Source organism: Stenella coeruleoalba, assembly GCF_951394435.1.
Source record: "Stenella coeruleoalba genome assembly, chromosome: 9".
NCBI lineage: Eukaryota > Metazoa > Chordata > Mammalia > Artiodactyla > Delphinidae > Stenella > Stenella coeruleoalba.
Genome location: NC_137155.1, coordinates 77,244,767 through 77,266,341, shown reverse-complemented (window position 1 = coordinate 77,266,341; position 21,575 = coordinate 77,244,767). Strand labels below are relative to the sequence as shown.

Here is a 21,575-nt window from a genome sequence, read left to right as displayed (position 1 = left end):
CACGGTGCTTCTTCTTTAATTAACAGCCTTTTCACATTGCTAGCACATTAAAGCCATCCTTAAGAACACCCGTGCTTATATAATCAATGTCACAGCGTCTCTACCTAAACGAATAATAAATGTTCAGGCTCTACACTAAGTGAAAACCTATCCTCCAAGACTTTCACCTTCATAAAGATGGGCTCATAAAAATGGAGAAAAGAAAAATTGGAATGTGGTCTCATGAGGATAAAAAGGCTAGTGTTAATAATTAACAAGGAGAGTGAAGTGGAGTCAAATTAGCCATAATAGAGCCCAGAGTGACTGGCAGAGTCACCTCTCATTATCAAAAAACTCATTAAGAAATGAAGAGGTGGAAATCCTGGTGGTTATTCTCACACTTCAGCTGTATCAGAGATTATTTTTTAGATTTCTTTCAAATGAAGAACAGTTAGGTCACCATATTGCATATTAGGTTAATTTTCAGGCTTTGAAATATGGAGGGCTGGCACCTGCGTGTCATTCTACCTCAAGAGCTTAAATGAGCTGTACATCTGAAATTCACAAATTGGTGTTTACAGTTATATCTGTATATACATCTACTAGGAATAATGCAGAAAGGATATGACTTCTAGATTATAGCAGAGCTGTGTGCCAGGTTAGTTTTATAGCTCTTTTACAAATGATGAAATGACCACTAAAACTCAAAAATGTATTTAACACCAATCCCAAGAGCTGATTGAATTCAAAATTGTGTGTCAGAACTTGTTTTACTGACTAATATAGTAAAAGAAATGAAAAAGCAAGGAGTCACTAGCTTTTTCTTAAATGGAATGCTGCAGTACTGCTCTAGTATCTTTTTACTACATGTAGACATTTTAAAATTTTAATCTGTATATTTTCTTAGAAATTAGTGCCTTAGAGAAAATAACCTAAAGTGCTCTAACAGTGTTCTTCACTATAGATTTGTAGAAACATCTTTAACTCTTGAAGGCCACGAACGTCAGGAACCCCACACTTGAAGGCTATTGATCATGTTACAGCCGTACTCAGTTGTTTCCATTACCGGGACGGTACTGTGGGACATAACCCCAAAGATCAGAAGGTTGTATGTAACTGGAGTAAAATTTCAGACTTTTCCATTTGGCTTTAATACTAGTCTCATAAAATCCAGCATGAGAATTGCTAGACCACGAGACTTTGCTTATTTTTGCCCTAAGCCTTGCTTAATGTTTATATTGATTTTTTCCTGAATTAATTCTGCAAGAAACAGGGGCTGAATGCCTACAATTTACCAAATCCCAGTCACCTTACAGATACATGGGTAAAAAACAATTCCTGCCCTTGAAAAGCATATAATTTAGTGGAGGATATGGGCATATATGCAGTACTAACTATAATGCAACAGATTGTAAAACTGTAATTCAATGATGTGTACTCTGTGCTATGACATTTTTAATTATAGTTTTAAACTTGGTTTTGTTTGATTTGGATTTGTTGCCCCCAAAATAATAAACATTATAACATCAGTGCTCTCATTCCTTGTTACCTCCTATCTCTAGACAGATAGATAGGTAGATAGATAGATAGATAGATAGATAGATAGATAGATAGGTATTTTTTAACAAGTGCCCTGAGAGGAAAGGAAGAGTTGGGTGTGGATTTAGGAGGTTATCATTCCAGTATAGTATAAATTAAATATTACCAAACTATGTAAAATTGCTTATCAGATTTTTAGTTAAAAGGAGAATAAAAAACTGAAGAGTTTTCTATTTTACTTAAACCTCAGCAGGATGCTCTCAGAGTTTCCTTTAGGGGGTGGATTATTCAATAAACAGATATTTATTGAGTGCCTGCTTAATGTGCCAGATTCTTGGCTGGGCGCTATTCCTAGATCTGAGTGGGGAGGAAGTTTGGTTTGGTTTGTGTGTATGTGTTTTCTTTTTACATACTGCTGTTCTAGGCTGCAGTCCTCCAGGCTTTTCTCCTGAAGCCCATAGTCATATTTCCTGTGATGGGGATCCCATTATATGTATTTGTCAACATAGAGAGTGATCTATTAATTTTATATCTTAGTCCATGGTGCTTGCATTGTTAAGGATTGGTACAGTTTGTAGTCCCTTGAATAATTGTTGTTTTCTGGCAAAATCTATTGTTTTTATTGTGGTTTGTGTGGTTGGGTATTTTTTGTGGTTTTTTGCTGGTCATAAATTACTCATTCCCTTCTGAAATGCCTAATTAGAATTAGAATTTTAGGGGGGAGTTTCATTCTTCCTAGTAATCCACGAATGCTGACTAATTAGAAGGAGGAATGCAGATATAAGATTGGATTATATGGTCTCAGGAGTCAACAGCGTATTTTTACCCTAAACACAGTATGTGAACTCTTTTATCTGCTTATCCTTAATTTATCCAGTGGTTATTGTCTCAGTAATCGTTATTAATTGGATTGTAGTTTAAATTCTGTGTTGAAATCTTACTATTAAAAGCCTATGACAAGTACTTTTGTAAATGTAAGACTCTTTTGGGTCTGTAAAGAATCAACACTAATTTATTAATTATTGGGATGCTCAAAATAACTGGGCACATCTGCCCCTCTAGTTTACCTTTTATTTAAGCCTTTTGCTTTCTTTTTGCCATTTCTAATTGTACTGTTGGGCTTGATGTCATTGATGCTTCCCTATTTTCTGACAAGGTGATATTTGGAGATATAGAATAGAATCTTTTGGAAAAAAATATTTTTATCAACCAACTAGATGCTAATCCTCCACTTATGTTCTCGTAACCACTATTTGAGACTCCTTCTGAGCAGTTCTTTCTACTTCCACACCTCTGGTATAATGTCAGAAACGTTCTTGGATGAGGCCACATTGAGAACTGGCCTCTTCCAGTGAGCTTTTAGCCTTGTAAAGGCTTGATTTGGACAGGTGGCAGCCCCAAATCCTAATCTGTCCTTATTAAACCATATGGAGAAGATAGAAGCACTCATTCTGATGCCTGGGGTTACACATTACGATGGCTTTTGACAGCGTCTGATAGGAATGGGATGCAAACTGGCATATGGACAACTGAGAAAAGGAGCATGCCTTTACATACACAAGTATAGTGTCATCTGTATTCCAGGAGTCTTGCCTTTTGAAACCGGATTCTCCCTTTTCTTTCTTTCCCTTTCCATGTGTATTTTCTCTTCATTTCTTCTCATTTTTCCTCTTCCTCTTTCTCCCCTCCATCCCGTCTCTCCCTCCATTCTTCCTCGCCTTTCCTGAACCTGATTACCAAAGAAATACTACCAATTGCCAATTTTCTAAAACTTTTGAACATGGGTTTATAATTGGATTGACTTTAATGAAAAGGAAAACTCTGCTGAAACGTAAGCAAACTTTTGGCCAGAATTCAATATTTGTGACCATTCTTAGGAAATACAGGAACTCTCCATTTTCTCCTCATTCTGCAGGATGTAATAGTTTGCTATCAAGTCATGACTGAACAGAGAAAATCCTCCCTTTGGTACATTCATTAAAATAAGAGACATAGAATTCCCTGGTGTTCCAGTGGTTAGGATTCCGGGCTTTCACTGACGGGACCCTGGTTTGATCCCTGGTCAGGGAACTAAGATCCCACGAGCCACGAAACCCGGTATGGCCGAAAGAATAATAATAGTAATAAAATAAGAGACATAAAATAGACAACATTCATATCCAGTAGAACTTTTAGCAGCATGATCTTGGACGTATGGGTCTAAAAATAGGATTTCTCATAAAAATGTTTAGTACTATATATTTTATAGAAAATATGAAGAGCTACACAGGCCTCAGACGTTCTTATACAGAATAATAATGTAGTAACTATGTAGTAATCTTAATAGTGTATACAGGTAGTCATTCATTCAACAAACGTTTGAACACTTGCTCTGAGCCAGGGACTTTGTTGGATACTAAGAATACAGACATGGTCCCTTCTCCAAGGACCTTGCACACTCATAGGAAGAAAGAGATATGTCAATGAGTACAGAAGTATAACATGGACTACAGTAGAAACCTGTGCAGGGTGGAGAATAAACATGGGAAACCAGTAATCAGGGAGAGGGACAGCAGAATGAAGCATTTCAAGGAAGACTTGGAGGGGAAAGTGTATACTTGAACTGAAACATGAAAATCATTATGTCTGGACCACAGGAAGTAGGGGGGTCAGGCAAACGATAAGAGCCAGAGAGGTCATATTAAGACACCTCATAGGGACTTCCCTGGTGGTCCAGTGGTAAAGAATCCACCTTACAATTCAGGGGACGTGGGTTTGATCCCTGGTCAGGGAACTAAGATCCCACATGCTACGGGGCAACTAAGCCTGCGCGCCACAACTACTGAGCTCGCGCGCCTCAGCTAGAGCCTGCGTGCTGCAAACTACGGAGCCCACATGCTCTGGAACCCACACGCCACAACTACAGAGCCCACGCGCCCTGGAGCCTGTGTGCCACAACTAGAGAAGAGAAAACCCGCACGCCGCAACGAAAGATCCTGCATGCCTCAATGAAGATCCCGCATGCCGCAACTGACCCGATGCAGCCAAAAATAAATAAATAAATAATAAATAAATCTTTAAAAAAAAAAAAAGACATCTCATAGATGGCTTTCATTCCATGCTAAGGCTTTTGAAGTTTTTCTTGAGGATCCATTAAAGAATTATAATCTTTGGGAGGTACATTATTTGTTTTACATTTTAGCAAGCCCCTCTGCTTGAGATTTTAAGAAGATGAATGGGCAGAAGGAAAATAAGGAGCCTAAGACCAGTTAGGAGATTATTGCATTAGCCCAGGCAGGAGATGAGAAGGCTGGAACTAGGACAACATCAGTGGTGATGAAGAGAGGGATGAGAAGTGTTAGAAAGATAATAAGGATATAAAATATGCAGGTTTTGACTACGGATTGGAGGTAGGAAGTGAAGGAGAGACCTCTGGTACAACTTCCAGGTTGCTGGTATAATGATCAGGTGGACAATCCCTATTTTCACTCCTAGGGTGAGAATAAGAGAAGAGAAGTAGGCTTATTTAACAAGATAATGAATTCGGTGCTTATCAAGGCTATCAAAAAAGAGAGCTCTTGCTAGAAATACATTCCAGTCAACTGCTACTTAATCTTAGAATCATTATAACATTTAATAATAACTGAGTGTGATTCTCCTTATGTGCTTCATTTTAACAAACTATGACTTCATAGCCAACATATCTAATCTCTAAATGTACAGTAGAGTAGCATTTGAATGGATGAGGCAGAGTGCTCATTTGTAGATATAATTTGTTACATAAGAGAGCTCTTGCTAGAAATACATTTGAGTCAACTGCTACTTAGTCTTAGAATCATTATAACATTTAATAATAACTGAGAGTGATTCTCCTTATGTGCTTCTTCATCTTAAGAAAGTAAGTACGGCTTAATAGCCAACATACCTAATCTCTAAATGTATAATAAAGTAGCATCTGAACTGATCAGGTAGAATGCTTATTTTCAGAGGTAATGATTTGTTAACATTAGCATATGTTTTGGCTTTGGTGTACTTAAAAATAATGACAATATTTAACAGTACCTATCAAGGTGCAGAGCCTAAGGTTCTTTATACTTTTTATTAGTAAGCCATATAAATTAAGACTTAGGCACACAGTCTAGCTGTATAGCAATGTAAAATTATCCAGCTTTCAATGCGTATTATAAGCGCATTGAATATTTTCACAGTGTTCACTTTTTTATTGAAATATAGTTGATGTATAATATATAAGTTACAGGTGTACAATATAGTGATTCACAATTTGTGAAAGGTTATACTTCATTTATAGTTATTGTAAAATATTGGCTATATTCCCTGTATATTCCCTGCTATATTCCTCCAAGTATATCCTTGGAGCTTATTTTATACCTAATAGTTTATACCCCTTAGTCCCCTTCCCCCTTCCCACTGGCTCTTTTTTGTTTTATTCACTGGTTTATTATATTTTTTATATTCCACATATAAGTGATATTATACAGTATTTGTCTTTCTCTGTCTGACTTATCTCACTTAGCATAATGCCTTCCAAGTCCATCCATGTTACTGCAGATGGTAAAATTTCTTTTCTTTCTTTTTTTAATGGCTGAGTAGTATTCCATTGTATACGTATACCACATCTTCTTTCTCCATTCATCTGTTGATGGACACTTAGGTTGCTTCCTATCTTGACAATTGTAAATAATGCTGCTATGAACATTGGGGTGGATGTATCTTTTTGAATTAGTGTTCTTGTTTTTTTGGATATATACACAGGAGTGAAATTGCAGAAAGACCCCAAATATTCAAAATAATCTTGAGAAAGAGCAGAGCTGGAGGAATCATGTTCCCTGAGTTTAGTTTACTTTTCAGTTCATTGAATATAATCGTTTTGGTAACCTTTTCACTTTTTCATGTTGTAACTGAGTTTTGTTTTTTTTTTGTGGTACGCAAAGCACTAGCAGATTCAGTGTCTGGGGAGAGCTAGATTTCCTGGCTCACAAACAGCTGTCTTCTCACTGTATCTTCAAGGGTGAAAGGGTCAAGGGAATGTTTCTGGAGTCTCTTTGATAAGGATCCTAATCCTGTTCTTGAGGGCTCTGCCCTAGACCTGACCATCTCCCAAAGATCCCATCTCCTAATACCATCATACTGGGAGTTAGGATTTCAACATATGAATTTGGGAGAGACACATTCAGTCTATAGCACTGACCTGTGTTCTAATAAAACTATGACCTGTACATAGAAAGCAGCCATCTTTTAGTGGAGGTAAGTGCATGTTGTCCAGCAGTCCTGTCCCAGTAGTGCAAATTCTTAGACGTCTGCAATGGCTTCAGGTTGGATGTCCTATATCATAATTCAGTGAAGACTAACGGACAACTAAAAAATGCATGTGATATGCTGACTTTTTTAATACCCATGTGAAAAAGTAAATGCCTAAGAAGAAAATCCACAAATAACTAAAAAGTTCATGAAGCAGAATAGACATTCGCAAGGCCACAGTCACCCTCCTGCTGAATTAAACTAGTGTATCTCTTAGAAGCAATCAAACTTATCTCTTAGAATTGAACAGGTTTAGCTCTTCTGTGATACACAGCATACCACAGGTATTCTAACTCTGTTTAATTGCTGTATTTACACGTGTCAAGACCTTCAGGGAATTCGGCAGCTCCCTTGAATCTCCAGCAAGTGGTCAGATGCCTCGTGTGCTAAACCTCTTAGAAAATAAAACCATACCACCTGGCAGGAACATTTTATAGAGATATAATCTATCTGTGGTTTTGACAGCCATATATAGAAGGTCAATTGTACTTCTTGATCAATTTTCATGACACGATATCCAATATGAGGGGCCAGACCTCTGTATTTTATTGGTTCTGTGTCAGACTCTTTCCAGAAAAGATTTTCGTCCATATTTTCCAAATGCCTGATATTATCCCTCTGACAAACACTGTTTCTGCTTGACTATTTCAGCACTTCTATGTAATGGAAAATTTCATAAACACTTGCAAGAAATCTTTGTGCCCTTGGTTGTCCGCTACGTGGATCTCATGGAGTCCTCCATCGCCCAGTCAATTCACAGAGGTTTTGAGCAAGAGACATGGCAGCCTGTCAAGTAGGTATCTTGCCTAGTGTCCACAGAGCCCCTGTCTCTTCTATGCTGACCTTATGACTTTACACGTGGCCATCTGTAGTTATTGCTTATGGTGGTCCCTTCCCACGTTGTTTGTTTCTTTACAGGAATATCGCCAACAGTCTTCCCAATGTAGCTCTTCCAAAAGTTCCAAGTCTGCCTCTTAATCTTCCACAGATTCCTAGCTTTTCTACTCCTTCGTGGATGGCTTCTTTATATGAGTCCACGTGTGTATCCCTCACTTATTTCCTGGTGCTGTGTTAGCTGGTGCATGGCCTGGGCTGTATTCTGTGCAGATGTGTTTAGATTGCATGGCATTTATCATTGGTTGAGGAATACTATGTTTGATTTTATTTGTTTTGAGTTTTTGAAGCTATTAAGCTAAGCTTAGCATATCAATGATAAATAATATAGATTTTTAAAAAAAAATACTCACTGGTTTGATGTCGTTCATATGTAATCTGTGGGGCAGGGGTCATTTTGTGGCCCAGGTTGTAGACTCTAGTCTAAGTGGTATAACCAGAGTTCTCCATATTCAGACAAGCAGTGTGGTTAACGGTTGGTATGCATCTCCAGGATCCTTAGTTGGCTCCAGCTTTGTTACTGCCACTTGGTTTATCTTGTATATGTAGAAAAACCTTTGTAAGAACAGTTTCAAGAACATAATCTTTTTCTGCTTTAATCTTAGTCTCACCTTTAAAGAAATAATAATGCAGGCTCCAGAGAATGGGTTGTCCTTTGTTTCTCAGTACCAACAAGTTCTTCTTTTGTCCTTTCATATATCATTTGATGCACCTTGTTATTTTTAAGTAATTTTTTTTTTTTTTGCGGTACGTGGGCCTCTCACTGTTGTGGCCTCTCCCGTTGCGGAGCACAGGCTCTGGACGCGCAGGCTCAGCGGCCATGGCTCACGGGCCCAGCCGCTCCGCGGCATGTGGGATCTTCCCGGACCGGGGCACGAACCCGTGTCCCCTGCATCGGCAGGCGCACTCTCAACCACTGCGCCACCAGGGGAGCCCTAAGTAATCTTTATATCATTACAAACCATATTTATTAACTCCACATTTTGCTGAGCCTACCTATTGCAGATTCAGTAACCAAGAGTCATTAAAGTGAAAAGGACATGGGCTTTGAAATCGATCAGCCCCACATTTAGATCCCAGCTTATTCATTGTTAAGTCTTCCTTTGCCTCAGTTTCCTCAACTCTGAAATGGTTATGGCACCTAACTTAAAGACGTTTTTTGTGAGAATTTTTTAAAAAACTGAAAAGTGCCTGGCACAGCATAGGGTCTCGATAGATGATAACCACTCCTATTCTACATTATGATTGTTATTACTATAATTATTATTACATTATCGTCAATCATCATTATTACTCATAACTGTATGGTTGTCAAAAGTATGAGCCTCACAGCAATCAAATGGACTCAATAACAGCCCATGCTTTGCACAAGGTCTCTCATGAAGTCAGCTAGAAAGAATAATAATTATAAGAAGAAAATTAGCTACCATTTATAGAGAATTTGTTGTATAAAGTGCCAAATTCTTTATCTCAGTTAAGCTTTGTAACAACCCTGTGAGGTAAATGTCACTTTCCCTATTTTACAGTTAAGGAAACTAAGTCACAAAGAAGTCAAAAGGCAAAACTTACGAGTGTCTCACAGTAAGCAAATGACAAAGACAAGATTTGGACCCAGGTTTGCTTGACTCCAAAGCTCTCACTCCGATTATTAATATATTTTGCTTCCAGAGAATATACTGATTAAAAAGTTGTCCAACATCCAAAACCTATCCCATCACCACATGTCAAATCTATTCCCAGTCTAATCTGCATATAATCAAAAAAGAGAGAGAGAAACAAAGACCAAGGAAGAGAATGATAACTTGCAAAATAGTTTGGCAGTTTTTCTCCAAATTAAACATCAACACTATACTCATAATAATTATTAAGATATTAGGTTACATGTGAATCTTTTTCTTACAAGCAAATGCTTTGGGCTTTACAAGTGGTGTCTGTGTGTCCTCAGTTATCTAGGAAGTGTAGTGAACCTTTCTAAGTTTATGATTTTTTTTGTACTTCTTTACATGGTTTTCTAATTTAACTCTTCTTCCTCATTTCCCATCTGTTTAACATCCTTGATTTTAATGAAGAACACTATTTTGGGCACTGCCTTGTGAAATTTAGTGGGGGTTTTTTGTAATTACTCTATTAGCTTTGAGATATATGTGAGCCCTAAATCTCATTATTAGGAGCCCCTTTTTAACAATAACCTGTCTCAGGACAGGAGTGTCCTGTCTTTATAACAAATTGTGACTTTGTAAATAAAGTGCTTCTACTTTCATCATTCTGGGCAAATAAAAAATTATGTTTTACAAGTTAGTTACCATTATCTTTACCTGCCAAGGTTTTCAACACAAGGCTTTGTGTCAAGGTGGCCAGAATTACTGATAATGTTCTGATGTCATTGCAAAGTTTTTTTTAACTTTTCTTATAAAGCATTAAATAACAAGAAAAAAAATCCCATTTCACATATATAAGGAGTTAAAAATACAACTACTGATAAAGTAAAGAGAAATAATACCAAACTAGCCATGAGTCTGAAGATGCGTCTCTACATACTCATGTATAAATCACCTTAAGAGGTGCTCCTCCAAATCTCTCGCTGTATATAAAATCTTCATTCTGGGTTTTTTCGCTCTAGAAGTGAATGCCAGTCAGGTAAGTTTACTGCTGGCATTTTGAGAAAATTATCTCAGACTCCATTTTTCACGTTTGAATTCTTTAATCTGTTACTAATACTTTTAGGGATAGGTCACTGATGAGAAATAATTTTAAAATGAAAAAGCTCTGAATAAATTGTGGGTTATACATGCCAGCTTGAGAGAAAACCTATTTACATTTTTTCATCTATTTGATTATAACAAACTCTTGTTATCTTACTTACATTCCCAATTAAGCACATGTATCATTCAGAATCTCACCATAACATCAAAGAACAGAAAAAACATATATCCATCTTCTCTATAAAGATTTAATTGTCACATACGATGAGAAAGTCCATTTTTAATAGAATTCTACCTTTACTATTTGGGGGTTTGTTTTGATGGTGGCTTTTGTTGCTGTTGTTTTGTTGTGCTGTTACTTATATTTCTCCAAATTAGAATATTATAAGAAGTAGATTTGCTTCTTTGACAATTATATTCAATAGCTCTTAAAACATAGTTCCTCTATCTACTAAATTGTACACTACAGATGTACAGGAGGATTTTGCTTCAGGACTTTTTTCTCTTATTTTTTATTATATAAATGGCAAAATGGAAAATTGACTATAGTGTTTTCTCAAACATTTTTTACAGCAATGTCAGCATGGTTGTCTGGTTCTTTTGTTTAATGATACATTTGGGGCACTGAATATTAAGGTTTGGAGATATTAAGTGAGGGAAGTGCTATGGGTAGTGTTCACTGCTTTGCTGTGCTCGTTCCCTTGAGAATTTAACTCGGAGGACATCTTGGCTAGACGAGGAGATCATGAGGAATTACTGGCAAAATGGGAGGAGGAAAGCACAGTAGATTGGTGATGGAGCGAAGATGTTGGGCGCTGCAGGGCAGAAATAAGCTTTTAATTAGCCAGAGCAGGAGGTGATTGTTTTTACGCTTGGCTAATTAAGATATATTTAGCTAAACAATGTGGTTATTTAAAAGACTTTTTTATAAAATTTTTCTACCATGCCCTTGTGATAAGTTAGTTTATTTTATTTTAATATTTTTCTTTTACAAACCTAAAATATAAATTTTAGGTTAGTATATGTTAAAATTTTGGAAAGCTAAGCAGAAATGAATCATACAGCAGTTTTTGTTTTTTTGTTTTTCTTTTGTTCTCTTTTACAATTAAGTTTCAGTATACATAGGAATATTTTATTTTCAAATCATCTATTTTCCTATTAGGCTGTATACTTGCTTAATGAAAAGTAATAATATTATCCTTTACTCAAATATGATATACTCTGACACAAATTACCTTCTCACATGGTGTGAAAATATGGTCCCTAGAGTAACTTTACCATAGTAGTGAATGCATAGCAGACCTTGGCTCCATGGTTAGATAGATGGAAGGACCTGAAATATATGATGGTGCTCCAACTTGAGAGCACCTTGAATATCTTTTCTCTGTTAGACCATACCTGGTACTAAGTTAGGTTTGATTATGAATAAGAAAAGGCACAAAGCATTTCAAAGTAAAAGTAAGATTTGCTTCCCTACCCAGCCTGTTACTTCATTCCCAGTACCTGTTTCACCTTTACCTGTAACTGAGAAATTTAAGGCCCTGAAGGCTACATACCTACAGATAAACAGAAGCCATCATCATGGCTGTCATCATGATGACAGAGGCACGTATGCATGAGTTAAATAAAGCTGCTACTTGCTGTTATATGAATTTTCTGGCATAAAACATACTTTTCTGAATATCTAGGAGGAAATGTGTATTTTATCTTTATCCTAGAGATTGGTAAAGAACGATTTAAGATGTTTGTTCCTATGTATATAATTTGATTTCCTTAGTAAAGAATCATTATTCATTTTACCCCTTTTTAATGAAACCCTACTACTATATTTCCATTTTGTTCTCCTTGCCTTATTCATTAAGAAGTGAAAGGGGAAAATTAGAAGGTTGAACGAAGAAAAGTATTGATCACTAGGGGGTTTACGTAGTATTTTTTCACTGAGGGCAAGTGATACAGAAAAGAAGAAACAGTGTTTTGATGGCAAGTGATACAGAAAAGAAGAAACAATGTATTGGTGACGCAGCTAACAGTGGAAGTTTACGATGTTCTTCATTTTTCCCTTTTCTTCTAGCAATGGCTCAGCAACATCAGAAGACCTTTTTTGGAAACTCGATGCACTGCAAATGTTTATATTTGATCTTCACTGGCCAGAACAAGAATTTGCCCATCACTTAGAGCAAAGACTTAAACTAATGGCCAGTGATATGATAGAGGCCTGTGTCAAAAGGTAGACATGTATTTTCAAGTTGCTGCTTACTCTGCCAACCCCCAAAATACCACTTTTCACCAAGTCTCTTCTATATAATTGTCACAAGGAAGGTTTCAACATGTACCACTTTTCCAAAATTTCAAGGACATTAGGTCCTTTGACCTGAATTCTGGGGACCCATGTAATTGATAAAATTGGCCTGCTACCTTTTCTCCGGTCTCCTAACCATTACCCTCATCAATAGCACCCGTACTGTATTAATCCTTTCTGTTGTGCTTATTATCCTCTGGGAATACTGTGCTTGAAATTCCCAAAGCAATACTTCCTGAGACATATGGAGGAGATCTGTTAAGTACTTTACGCATTACTTACTGTGTCTGTGTGCTGTGAAATGACATGGCAAACTCCGTGGACGATCATTGCCATCAATTGTTCTGTTTTTCTGGCATTCTCTATCCCCATCGGATGAATTCCGAGTATCTATTTACATTCTTTCAGAACTTAACCAGAAATAAGTTATGAGGCTTTGGATTCTTCCACATGTGCTTTCCTTTTCTTTAATACTTTTTACAAAATCAGTATTGCATCCTAATTAGCATTGTTTTCCCCATTGCCCTAGTTCACAACATGTGCAAGAACAGTGAGGGCAGCATACGGGAATAACAAATTCTGGTTGGAGCAATTAATAATCCTGAATTCTTTAAAGCAAGAAAAATCCTGTCTTTCGAATAATGTTTAATGGCTTTGTAAAGCAAGGCCATGAATTAGATTATTTAATGTTTAAAAACATTCATGTTCGTCATCTGTGATTCTGATGTATCAAATCTATGGATATTCTTTGGCTACTTTAGCAAAACCATTTCCAAACTACCTGTTGTGCAGTTTCTTTAAAAAACCTAAATGCAACTTCAGGTATTTGAAAGAGAAACTAAATGGCATAAAAGAATTACACATTCTCCATTGCGCACTGATTATGGTGTTTTAGTGTTTTCTAGACTTGTCCTTTTTTTGATGCGGTGAACCCTCACACAGAGGATTTGTTCTGCTTTAACATAGAGGAGCAGGTGATTTTTCTACTTGGATATTCATTCAGACGGTTAAGCGCAACTATGAAGTTTTTCCATGAAAAGTACACACTAGATGTAACAAATAGCTTCATTTGGGTAGAAATATTGTCTGAGCGACTGCAAAAGCTATGTTTAATATAAAATACCACAGTCTGATCTTTCATACGAGACACCTGAAAAGAAGAGCATCCTACCTCCTAGCTCCCAGGCAATGCCACACCCCATATTTGCATGTTTTAAATTAGCATCTTGTAGTTTTGATTTCACTTTTACAAAACAGGTGGGACATATGTCAGAAGTTCTTACTCTGAATTCATGTTTTAATGAATAGAACAAGAACTGCATTCGAACTCAAGCTGCAAAAGGCAAGCAAAACAACTGACTTGCGCATCCCAGCCTCTGTGTGTACAATGTTTAATGTATTAGTTGATGCCAAAAAGCAAAGCACCAAACTCTGTGCCCTGGATGGAGGACAGGAGGTAAGTGGAGACTGAATGTCCCATGTGGAAATGCACCACTGGGTGCCCTGGTGGAGGAGGATGCTGTTTCTAGAAGTCTCTCACTTGACTAGATTAAAAAGACCACGTTCCCCCATACAAGTGTTTGATCTTTACTATAATAATGGAATGCCCCTTTATCCTTTGCTCTTGTCAATTTCTTCTTTTTAATATAAAGACTGCCCAAAATTTTACAAGTGGCCATTGAATTCCAGATATACCTTTTAACGGCTTAGGTGTTGTGTATTTACATAAACCTTGCTTTTCACAAGCAAATGAGAAAGCTAGAAAGCTACTTACTTTGTTTATACAAATATAGAGTATCCAGAGTTTGCATACAAAAAACAGGTCACAGAAAATAGCGCATGAAATATTTTATTTACACAAAAGTTTCCATTTCTTTTAAAGATCAAGTAGAAATGTACTTAAAGATGGGGCTTTGCTTTTCTTCAATAAATACCCCGTTGTTTCAATTTGATTTCTGTTTTGTTTGATTCTATACTCAGAAATACAGTTTATTTTACTCCATGATTTATTTTTGTTGAGAGTGGTGATTGGGTGAAATGGATCTCTTTTTCTTAGATTATTTGTTTAAGTTGATTTTTTATTGCATCTTTTCCCATGGTAATTACCTTTTCATCATTTCTTTATTTTTCCCTTATGTTCTCCTTCATCATCTTTTCATTTCCCCCCCATGGCATGATCCAGTTTGGTAGTCAGTGGGTAAGTTTCTTTTTTTTAAAAAAAGCACATTTTCATTTGAATTATTATTTTCGTATGTGTACATTTTTTATTTTCGTCTTTTCAAATTTAAATAATATAATTAATTCCATTTTCAGGTTTTTGGTTTCTGCGTATAACACTACATAGCAATACCCAATGACTCATTAAAACACGTGTCGATACTTATACCTTAAATAGTGTCAAGGGGAATGTTTCTTCCCTGTTAAGCTGCAGAATCAGCAAACTACTTTAAAATTTTTAAAGATAAGATTATTTAAAACCAAATGAATTCACCCTCCTTTAAATTCTAAATAAATTCAGAAGCAGAGTGATTGTTAACATTTTCAAGATGCATATACCTGTATTATGTACTTTCATTAATACTAGAAGAATTTAGAGTTTGGGGCTTAGGATGACATATAGCATATATGAGGGTGACCTCTAAATTTGAGGACCAGGAGGCAACTCTTAAGGTCACTTCATACAGAAGAACCCAGATGTGGATTTCAGTGAGGGACATGCCCACCATGATAACAGCCTTTCCTCCCACTCATCGTGTGGGATGTAACCATCATCAGAGGCAGGGAAGAGGCAGGCCTGTGTCAGGAGCCTTCTTCCTCCCTGACACAAGCTTTTCTTGAGGTACTACCCAGAACCTCAGGAGGAACACAGTATGAAAACCTTTTAGAAATAAACAAATGAGACCTAATGAAACTTAAAAGCTTTTGCACAGCAAAGGAAACCATAAACACGATGAAAAGACAACCCTCAGGATGGGAGAGAATATTTGCAAATTAAGCAACTGACAAAGGATTACTCTCCAAAATATACAAACAGCTCATGCAGCTCAATATCAAAAAAACAAACAAAGAAGACATACATCTGTATGTCCAAAGAAGACATACAGATGGACAAGAAGCACATGAAAGGATGCTCAACATCACTAATCATTAGAAAAATGCAAATCAAAACCACAATGAGGTATCACCTCACACCAGTCAGAATGGCCATCATCAAAAAATCTAGAAACAATAAATGCTGGAGAGGGTGTGGAGAAAAGGGAACCCTCTTGCACTGTTGGTGGGAATGTAAATTGATACAACCACTATGGAGAACAGTAGGGAGGTTCCTTAAAAAAACTAAAAATAGAACTACCATATGACCCAGCAATCCCACTACTGGGCATATACCCAGGGAAAACCATAATCCAAAAAGAGTCATGTACCACAGTGTTCATTGCAGCACTGTTTACAATAGCCAGGACATGGAAGCAACCTAAATGTCCATCAACAGAGGAATGGATAAAGAAGATGTGGTACATATATACAATGGAATATTACTCAGCCGTAAAAAGGAACAAAATTGGGTCATTTGTAGAGACATGGATGGACCTAGAGTCTGTCATACAGAGTGAAGTAAGTCAGAAAGAGAAAAATATCATATATTAACACATATATGTGGAATCTGAAAAAATGGGTATAGATGATCTTATTTACAAAGCAGAAATAGAGACACAGACATGGGGAACAAACGTATGGACACCAAGGGGGAAGCAGGGGGTGGTGGTGGTGGTGGGATGAATTGGGAGATTGGGAGTGACTGTATGATACATACACTATTGATACTATGTATGAAATAGATAACTAATGACCTAGAAATAGATAACTATGTATGAAATAGATAACTAATGACCTAAATGAGAAGGAAATCCAAAAAAGAGGGGATATATTTATACATATAGCTGATTCACTTTGCTGTACAGTATAAACTGACACAGTATTGTAAAGCAGCTATACTCCAATTTAAAAAAAAAAAATCCTCCAGAAGGATTCACGCATTATGGATTTCTCACTGATTTTTAATGCACCCAAAGTTCATTGTTCTGTAGTGTTCAGGTATTCAGTGAACACAAGTTGCTGAACCACTTTGTTTCTTGTTCAAACCAGTCATCTTAAAAAAAAAAAAAAAATAGAACTATATCTTAATCATGTTCTTATCAAAAAATTACATCTAATGAGACAATAAAATCTAAAATTTTCAAAAAAAAGAAAACCTTTTATACCTACAGGATTGACTAAATATTTTTTAATAGGTCAAAAGCTTTTGTGCTCTACGAATATGTTAAATCTTACAAGTCTTACAGTTGACACCTGGGAATCAAATTCAGAACCAACTCTTCACTGGGCTAACAATTCTCATCCAAGCAGAAAGGCTTAAGTAACTGCTAAGAGGATGAGAAGGCCCACTATTTGTGAATTTCATACTTTTTAACCCAGAGATAAACATTAGCTATTTGACCATAACTTATGTGTGTGTACACATCTTTCATTCTTTGAGCAATTCAGGGGGAAAAGATGTGTTTCTAATACCACAGCATACAACCATACAGACACATTAAGTAGCTGGTATGTGTTATAGAGTGTTCAGTAATTATTCTCTGATCTCTTATGATGTGATTTATTATCTCTAATTACCTGAATGAGTAGGCAGCTGGCTTGGCTCTCAATGGCTCATAACCACCTTCTCTTGGTTTTCTATAGCCAGATGTAAGCCTTTGATTGTCTGCTTGGGAATATTGCCTTAAGTCTCTTTATACACACATCCATTTCTCATCAGGTTGATAGAATGATCTTGCCTCTTCCATTAATACTGAATTTATCCATTTGTTCTTATTTTTACATACACTGCAGTACCTGATACTGATAGGCACGTAATAAATATTTGTTGAATGAGCAGAGTGATTTTTTTTGCTTTAAAAATATTACCCCCATTTAAAAAAAAAGAAATCCTCCTCTGTAAGAAACAACTCACTGTAGGACTCTGAAAGCAAAACAGGCACAAATGACAAAACATTGTTGCATTGTCAGATGATTCTTTACATTAATAGGTGGATGGTTTTGAAGAGTAATCTGCTATTGTTCATTATGTTTGCACCTGTACCTTCTCACCAGAGACAATTAGTTTCCCACAACTTTCACACAATTAATATAGTTCAAAATGTGCAGGTGTAAAACTCATTAGCAACCCTGAAAAGTGGTAAACAAGAATTTCAATGCAAAAGAAGTATTTTATACTTTGCTTTTAATCTCCAGGAAATATATGCACATAATTGCACAGGCTTTTCCTCCCTGTACGTGTTTGAGACAAGTTTTGGAATTATTGCAAAGTGGTGAATACATTACATACAGAGGTGAACCAACGGACCCCAGTGTACAGCAAGCAACAAATAAAGTTGTTGAAAAAACTAGATTATTACACAATTTGGAACCTTATAAAAATATATACTACATTGGTAAACCTAGCAGATTTTTTTTTTTTCTAAATTTAAGGGAATTACCTCTCCACAGTCTCTAGTAAATTTGTTATATCGTCATTGCTGGGATAAAACCTTCCCAGCTCCTTACCCACAGTGAAGCCTCTTCTGGGCTCCTAAATTATGATTCTGTTTTCTTACGTGGCACACAATGATGCAAGCACTCTGGGCCACAGCCCAGAACAGCATTTAATGGAGTGATTAGTGAGTGAATGATCTGCTCTTGTGACAGCCGTGTGTAATGAGTCAGCAATCTCAGGCCAGGCCCTCAGGGACAGATGTGGGGATCAGAAAACCACCAGTGTTTAGAAATCCTCCTTATCCATTCCTGCAGAAAAGCAGATGACTGCGTGGGCCTTAGGCAGTCATATGCTCTCAGAACCACTGTACCTCATGGTCCGTCCGTTGAAGATGGAAGCACATTAATGGAGCTACTCGGGAGCCCCTACTTATGTGGAATTTGTTCTCAGTTGCAGTAAAATACTTCCGTTACCAGAACAACCCAATCCAACAGAAGGACCAAAATCTTTTAAGAATGCTGGATTGCAGTGGCATTTGATTAGTCTTCGTTTCTTGCGTGTTTCCTCATGAGAACAGTCCGGTGAAATGAGAATATTTACCCACATGTAGGGGGGCAAGGATTTCAGACCTGTGCCTGGTCTGAATTCCCTGGGCTCCATGAAGTTAAAATTCCTCAACGGTCATCTTAATCTAAGTTCGGAGTCATCTACTGGAGAAGCAAGGCACCAGCAGTTTACTTTTGAGGGCAGATGTGGGGAGAATTAGTCTAAGAATGGTCTGGAAATTACCAGAACCCTGGTCTGTAGAATCATTGATCCAACTTGAAATATCCTGATACGAATTTTATTTATAGGCTTTTATGGTTGCCGAGAAAAAGTTTGCAAGTTTTTAACAAAAATTTGGTCTGCTAGTCTAAATGAAAAACCTATCAGTTTTAGCTTAGGAAATGTAAATGTCTCCAGATAAATTCTCTTCTTACCTGTTCTGTGGTTTTTGTATGTGTCTGTATTTGTCTTTGGAAGCTATCTGGATCTCCTAATGAATAACTTTTTCTAGCTAATTATCTATTATCTGTATGTGGCATTTCTGAACTATTCTCTTTGCAGAATATGTATGTAAACTATGAATTCTCAGGCCACCTCCCCATTTCCACCCACAGTTCTCCTAGACCACCTCTACCAACTGTGCAGCTAGAGCAGACTCTGGAAGTTCCCAACAGCTTTCAGATTTAGAATTAGTGTAAGAGCTAATCAGAGAAATTTTACAGTAGCAAAATCTCATATTAAAAAAATCTAGCAACCCTTATACTATTTGGGTTTGCCCCCTGGGTAACACATTTAAGATGTATAGTATATTTTCTTTCTTCCTTTTTGACTTTCTCTCTCTCTCTCTCCTTCCCTCCATCTCTGCTTTTGGCTAGATTAGATATGAAAGAAAACAGCAGTCAAAAGACATGTATAGTAGGAGAATTTGATGGCTCCTAGAGTCTGTGGCTTTCCCTGCCTTTCGATAAAAAGGATATAAATGGCCTCTTCAGTGGTTCATCTCTTGACTTTAAGAATTGACAAAATCGGTCCAATGCAAAAGTTTAACATGTATAATGTATAAGCTCTACTATTTTATATCCAATAGCCTTCTGATGGCATTTCATTATTTTTGAGTTAAAAATAAAGTTTATGGCAAAGGGAGATGAACATGGAGGATAAGGCATATTTAAGAAGATGGAACTGTTTGCAAGTTCGGGCGCCTCAACCCCTGAATGTTCTGTAGCACTTTCCATGTGAGAGGGATGAGAGAAGCTTGAAGCCCATCTCCTGTATCCCTTTCTTATTCTACCCCAAAGAGGAGGGAGCCTCAGGCTGCTATTTTAGCTCTTCCTGCTACACAGACAACAAATTTGGAGAGAGAAGGATTTGAAAAGAGTGTGTGCATGGAGGGAGAGCTGCTGTGCTCATTTGCATAAGCTCCTCCACTGCCGAGGCATTGGAACAGTTTCAGCTGGTGGGGGCCAGGGGGAGTGATGTTTTTGTACCTGTATCTGTGGGGGGCTTCCTGGACATCTCAACTACCAGCCAGGTTTTTCAGGTTCTTCCTCTTCTGCCTTGCTTTTCTTTGTTCTCTTCCCTTTCCCTTCTCTTCAAGCTGTTCTGAAAGCAAAAGTGTCAGTACTACAGCAGTAGAAATCCCCCATCTAGGTTTCCGTTCTGTTTGTCCTTTGGGGAGCACAAATTTGAGGATCAGTAAGGCTTTACGTGAGATGGACGCTTAGTATTTTGTTTCACTGAGTGGAATACATGCCTAGAAATTTCCTTGTTCATATATGTGTGCTTAATTTTAGACCACTTGTCAACACACACATGCATACACACACACAAGCAGGAAAAGAAAATAATTCACATGCTCCAAAATTATGCTTCCTTTCTTCATTATTTGTGCAGGTAAATGATGGCTTGTAACTGTCAGAGCCTGTGGGGAGACCTCATTCCTGCGTATTCCAACGCAGACCTAAGTTGATGTTTTGTTCTGTGTAGAAACTTTGAGACATGTTTTCAGAAGAAAAAATAGCTTTCAAAAACTTACATCTTTGGAAACCATTCACCCAGCAGCTGTTAAGTTGGTCTAATGTTTATACTGACCTGAGTACTTTTACTCTATGCATTGCGTTAGCTGTTGCAAGAAGCCTTGAACCATCAAGATAGGGTTAGTCTTTACAAGTCACATTCTCTGTGAAGTGTGCCTTCACACACTGTCAAAGCCCGAAGCTCCTGCTAGCTTAAGAAGGGGACTCTCTAGTATTCTCTAAAGAAAGCAAAAAAAGAGTCTTTCAGGTTTATTTTAAATACATCTTTTTTGCATTTACTTAAAGGCGTCTTTTTCAGAGGAAGCAGTAATAAAACTATGGGGAGTGAGTGCCGTTTCATTATACCTTTTATGGCCTATTAATTTGTTACCATCTATCACCTTTGTTGATGAAATTTTAATTTTGCCCTTGCTTGAGCATATTGTAAGAATTGTATAAACTGCGGCTCCCTGTGCTGACAAAAAGGTCCTTTCAGTGTGAACAATTGGGAGCTCATTTTATTTCTAGAGCACATTTAAAATAACTTATGAATGAGAGTTGTCAGACATGAAATGCTGTATTAATTAAATCTTTTTCCAGTCTTTTTGCTTCTCCAGCTAAATCAACCCTTTAGAAAAATACACAGCCACCTTAATTATAGAGGAGAAGACAAAAAGTATCCTTCACATTCCTTCTCCTGAATAAGAAAAAGAACTCAATTCATCTATATAATAACCCCATTAGCTGCTTCACTCAACAGAGCACATGGGAAA

At 37.1% G+C, this 21,575-nt stretch overlaps 1 protein-coding gene across 7 annotated transcripts in view; it reads left to right on the top strand.

Moving 5' to 3' along the window:
- Window positions 1–21,575, top strand: part of CADPS2 (calcium dependent secretion activator 2) — a 486,383-nt gene that overhangs the window by 408,208 nt on the left and 56,600 nt on the right. For 5 of the 7 annotated variants that reach the window (XM_079931396.1, XM_079931394.1, XM_079931398.1 and 2 more), the window contains 4 exons: window positions 7,468–7,609; window positions 12,484–12,639; window positions 14,020–14,167; window positions 14,894–14,908. In XM_079931396.1, coding sequence (XP_079787522.1) covers window positions 7,468–7,609; window positions 12,484–12,639; window positions 14,020–14,167; window positions 14,894–14,908 — 461 coding nt within the window. The remainder of the gene's footprint in view (window positions 1–7,467; window positions 7,610–12,483; window positions 12,640–14,019; window positions 14,168–14,893; window positions 14,909–21,575) is intronic. The other 2 variants (XM_079931397.1, XM_079931395.1) reach the window with 1 other exon arrangement.